The sequence below is a fragment of the Adiantum capillus-veneris genome, chromosome 12, assembly GCF_014529385.1.
Source record: "Adiantum capillus-veneris isolate H3 chromosome 12, ASM1452938v2, whole genome shotgun sequence".
NCBI classification, from domain to species: domain Eukaryota; kingdom Viridiplantae; phylum Streptophyta; class Polypodiopsida; order Polypodiales; family Pteridaceae; genus Adiantum; species Adiantum capillus-veneris.
In genome coordinates, this window is record NC_140942.1 from 140200277 (window position 1) to 140205801 (window position 5525).

General features: G+C 42.2%; 1 protein-coding gene across 1 annotated transcript; it reads left to right on the plus strand.

Annotated features, from left to right (window-relative positions):
* Positions 1–2932: 2932 nt before the first annotated feature.
* On the plus strand, positions 2933–4965 carry LOC147446595 (uncharacterized). The gene is made up of 5 exons (XM_086526259.1): positions 2933–3256; positions 3674–3832; positions 3944–3965; positions 4037–4050; positions 4481–4965. Exons 1-5 carry the CDS (start codon positions 3254–3256, stop codon positions 4838–4840), a joined length of 558 nt encoding a protein of 185 aa, XP_086382385.1. The 5' UTR covers positions 2933–3253; the 3' UTR covers positions 4841–4965.
* The last annotated feature ends 560 nt before the right edge of the window (positions 4966–5525 follow it).

Consider the following 5525-nt stretch of genomic DNA (forward strand, 5'->3'; position numbering starts at 1 on the left):
CTCTCACACACACACACACACACACACACACACACACACACAATTGTATGAAATTCGTTGTGCTAAACAAGCTACATCATCACTCCAGGCTAATGCGAGCCAAACTATTGGAGCATTCGGAGCCAACTAGGTATCTATCTATCTCTATCCCCCCCCCACCCACAAACACACACACACACCCCAAAACCAATGTTTTCTCCTTTCCATTCATGAACGTTTTTTTGTAACCTTTTCTATCAAACCTAGTTGGCTCCGAATGGGCCAACAGTTTGGCTTGAATTAGCCTGGAGCGATGATATAGCTTGTTTAGCACAACAAATTTCATACGTGTGTGTGTGTGTGTGTGTGTGTGTGTGTGAGAGAGAGAGAGAGAGAGAGAGAGAGAGAGAGAGAAAACACTCGAAGAAATCTTTTGTATGGATGCACTATTTGAGAGAATCTTTTAAAAATAACTCTAAAGCATACCATGTAACGCTGAAAAAAAAATTGACAACTTGAGAGCATAGCTGATATAGGGATACATGGGTTCATGCATGAATAAGTAATTAAATGTGTATCTGCATGGTGGAAATGGATATGGATAATTGAATATAGACTAGGATATAGATTAGGCAACTTCTTTCATCGGAGTAGATGACATGATAAGCCGCTATCCACCATAAGCAATCTCTAGTCATGTGCAATGGTGGAGATTCTTTGAACAACTTGATTCCATTCTTGTTACATTACACAAAAATGCATATAAGAGCCATTGTCATTGATCATTAGCTCCGCTTGTGAGAACATTCGACTCGTAACTCTAGGGTGTTGGGTTAGACTCCCCTTGGCAACTTGATGGCCCTTAGCTATATGATGTGGTCCATATGCTTATGAGATGGTTCTGTAGCTCTATCTTGCGAGGACTTCCTTCAGTTCTTGCAAGTTGAGCTGTTGGGTATTCAAGCCTGGTCCGATTAGTGGTGTCAACCTATGGAAACATGCTCTTATGAAGCATGTAGGAAAGGTTAGTTAAGTTTCAGTTTGCATGGCAAGGCTCTTTTATATGTAAAGCTTCAAAAATTAATCAATGTCAATAGCGTGTGTTTTTTGTTTTACTGTGTCGAGTTCTCTCTCTCTCTCTCTCTCTCTCTCTCTCTCTCTCTCTCTCTCTCTCTCTCTCTCTCTCTATACCCTCTTCTCTCGTTTTTTCCTTCTCTTCAAATCTCCCCAAGCCGCCATGGCTTGCCCTCGATGGCATCCACCATACCCCACACCCTTTCACATGGTATCAGAGCCCAAGTGGGCAAGGGCACAATGTTCTGAAAGGCGATCGTTGTAGGCGGCCAAGCTTGAAGGAGGCGTTGGTTGCAACGTTCTAAAATGCCATCGTCAAAATCCCCAGGCGGTCGTGGCGCTAGGCAAGCAACACGCGGCAGCTTTGATGCATATCAAAATGTTGTAGGAAACAAAGCGACCCTGCTACGAGGAGCTTTCCCTGCTGTAGAGCATTTTGAAGTGTTGTAGGCAAGAGACAGCTTTTCAAGAGCTTTAAAATGTTGGTGGACAACATCTATCAACAACAATTGTTGTAGCAGGCAAGGCTAAACGATTAGCAACATCTCAAAATGTTATTGCTTTTGGCAGTTTTACAAGGCGTTCAAAAACGTTGTCTTCAGGAGTGTCACCACGAAAGCACCTCAAAGCGCCTATAAATAGCAAGCATATAAAAAAGCTGCTCGTGAAGAAGGTCTACCAAGGCGACAAAGAAGGTGAAGTTCTGCACTGAGCATCTCTGTGCATCTTGAAACGCCATCGGATGGCAAGGCAACTTAGTAGGCATTTTTTACCAGCATTTCAAAACACTGCTAACGATGGTACCAATGGTAAGTGTGGACCTAGTAACCATAGCAACACACAGTGGGCCGCAAAGGCTATGGTGGTACTTGTGCAAAGCATCATAAAATGCTATCTACAAAAGCAGAGCTCAACAAGTGGTTCAATTGTTGATGGTGGCCATAAACTAGAGAAACTTCTCAAAAGGTTATATGTCACAGAAGAGATTTGCATGCATGCAAAGCAAGCTCTAACACTAAGGCAACTACAACAGAACATGAAGGTTTGCTTCAAGAATATGGTACAAGATTTCACAAACTATTTTTACCAGTTTAGTGTCATAGATTTGTCATCTTTTGTCTGTTGTAAAAAACAATCCAATTATGCTTCTCGTGAGGTTATTGGGTACACCTTAAACCCAAGGTTTGGCAGTGAACCAAAAACTCCATTTGTTGGCAGCTTAACATTATCATCAAGTTATGGGTATACCAAAACCCTTGGTTGTGAGAGAACCTAAAACTCACGGTTGTAGAGTACACCAAAAATCGCGATATCATGAGAGTGGTGTATCTAGTTCGGGCTTGGGGGGGGATTGTTGGGTATTCAAGCCCTAGTCCGATTAGTGGTGTCAGCCCGTGGAAACATGCTCTTATGAAGCATGCAAGAAAGGTCAGTTGAGTTTTAGTTTGCATGGCAAGGCTCTTTTATATGTAAGGCTTCATAGATTAATCAATATCAATAACGTGTGTTTTTTGTTTTATTGTGTCGACTTCTCTCTCTCTCTCTCTCTCTCTCTCTCTCTCTCTCTCTCTCTCTACCCTTTTCTCTCGTTTTTTCCTTGTCTGTAGGCTCCTTTGAAGCTTCCATGGATCCTCACCGTTTCCATCTCCCTTAGCCTCACCCTTTCATGAGAGAGTGAAGTACTTCTAGGAGAAAGCCATTCCAAATAAAAAGGAGAGACATGTAATGTAAGGTGATGGATCTGTCGAGGTCTAGGGTCGGGGGGCTGCATATTCCACCATCTATCTGTTGTACTTTACTGAGTTGAAAAACCATTTTTTTTTTGGGGGGGGGGGGGGGGGGGGGGGGCCAAGAGACGGGAGTTGAACTCAAAACGTTCTGAGACAGAAGAGAGAGTTTTAACGTCGTAGGAAACTATCCCGAGAGAGAGAGAGAGAGCGAGAGAGAGAGAGAGAGAGAGAACATCTGTGTAGTGGGTTGTTGCATGATGCAGGCCAACGTTCTAGGTGATCGTGAAGAGGAGGACGACGGGGTGCTTCTCGGCGCAGCCCTACCTCTTTAGCCTGCTCTCCAGCATGCTGTGGACCTACTACGGCTGCCTCAACCACGGCCAGCTCTTGCTCATCACCATCGAGACTTGGTGCCGAACCAGAGGTAGAGGGTGAGGTAGAAGGAGTAGAAGGCGGAGGCGGCGGCGCTGATGGTTGGTACCATATGGCCCTAAATTGTGTGTGTGTGTGTGTGTGTTTGTGTGTGTTTGTGTGTGTGAGAGAGAAACGCCCATTTGATTGATGGAATTCGAATTCAAGCTCGCTAATCGCTCGCTAATCGCTCGCTAAACGCAATTTGATTGATGGAATTCGAATTCAAGCTCACTAAGCGCGACACCACACCCATGTCGGCGACAATTTAGTCCCTTTTTGGAACTAATACGTAAACCTACTATGCCCTTATTGTTTCTTTGAACATAAATTCTTGTTTTTTTCACATAAAAAAGATGAAATAAATTCACATTGTTTAGAGATCACACCAACTTTGGGCAAGCAAGAGATTTGATTTTTCCACCCATGTTAATTTGAGACTTGCTCATCGTCTCTCTCAACAATTCTTTGTTGGGCAGGAGAAGACAGGATGGTTTCTATTTGCAATAGTTTGCTTCTTTGTCTCCATGATTATATCCACAAGGAAGTTCTTGCATGGGGATGAACCTCTCATGGCCATCGGGCTTTTGTGTACGGTTGTCTCAATTTTCGCGAATGCGGCCCCCTTGAGCATTATAGTAAGCTAGTTCTTACACATGGACTTGTTTTTTCTTTTCAAATTTGCTTGCAGTGGCATATCCATAAGGCACTTTGTTTACCTTAATTGTCTCTTGCTTGTTCATCAATAGCGCAGGGTTGTTAGGACGAAGAGTGTGCAATATATGCCCTTGAGCCTTTCGACTTCGCTTTTCCATGGCTAGCATATGGCTTGTGCCTCCAAGATCTCTTTCTACTTGTGAGTACTAAATATGAAAGTAAAAAATCTTTATGAGGATGCACTTGCATTTAAGGTTATTCATGTGACTTGATACTTTATCTATGTAAGCTATCCATATCCCAAGTGAGGCCTAATAGGTCATAATTTAGTTGTGGAATAACTGAGATTTAACCTTCTCTATGTTGAATATGGAGCTAAAATGTGTGTGGTTTTTTGTGTTAACAATACATGCATACACAAATACTTTGGTATGTTTACTTTTCGAGGTTCAATCGATATTTGAAAGATGTCATTGGGTATCGATCAATCACAAGCCCATTGACGTGTGTGCGTATGTATATATAGCACCTTACATATGTATAACCTCCATTGCAATAGCATTGTATAAAGAGTTTGCATAGTAGTATTCTCTTGTTTTTTGCTATAACCATTGGTTTATTGATCTTAGATAACCAATGGAGTGGGAGTCTCATTAGGGGTGCTTCAATTGGGGCTCTACACATTCTATCGAGTGTATGGAGTGCAAATGCAGCAAGTAATAGATGAGGGCGACCTACAAAAGAAGGTTGCCAGCAAAGAAAATGTGGATATGGAAGTGAAAGTGAGTAGTGGTAGAGTAAGTAGAACGAGCTCAAGTGCAAGAGGCATGGACTTCAACATCAATATTCGAGATGCTTCTCTTGATTTGCCTCCACAAATCGAGCAAACCCTAATAAAAGCAGGCTCCTTGCGTAAGCTTCCCACTCCTCGAGCCATTGTTATTGATGCACATGTAGTCTTAGAGGATGTTTCCTCCACCCCCTCTTAGAGTATGTGTTCAACATGATTAAAAAGACTTTTATTTTTTCTTCAAGTTAGCCAATTTAAAGAACCCTACAAATCTCTCTACCTCCTCTTTGTGTTTAGCATGATAAAATTCAGTTGTTTTTGCAACTTAGCCAATTTCAAGGACCCCCCCTTCCCCCTATGGTCATATTTGATCTTCGGGACGATAATAAAATCTCTCTCTCTCTCTCTCTCTCTCTCTCTCTCACACACACACACACACACACAAAATTGATGAGTCTCATGTGTGATCCTTCATTGATGACACTAGTGTTACTGACCAATCTACTGGCCGGTTTGTCCCGCTTCACGGCCACAAGAAAGATCTTGCCCAAATGGTTACATGTATTGAATGAGAGAGAGACAGAGAAGAAGAAGAAGAAGAGAATTTTAACGTCGTAGGAAACTATCTCAAAAGACCTTAAAGACACATTCCAAATAAGAGGCATATAAATTAGTTGTTTTACTTTTGGCATCACCACATCACTCGAGGTGAAAAACCCAAGAAGATTGCTGGTTCCTTTGCTTGTCAATTCAGTGTATCTTCGTGTAACAAATGAGTTGCCGACTTATTCTCCTAAGGCTTTGAATGATAAGACAAAAGAACATAATGACCGACAAAAGAACCCTCTGTCTTGCCTCTATTTGACCACTTGAAAACTTTTTGT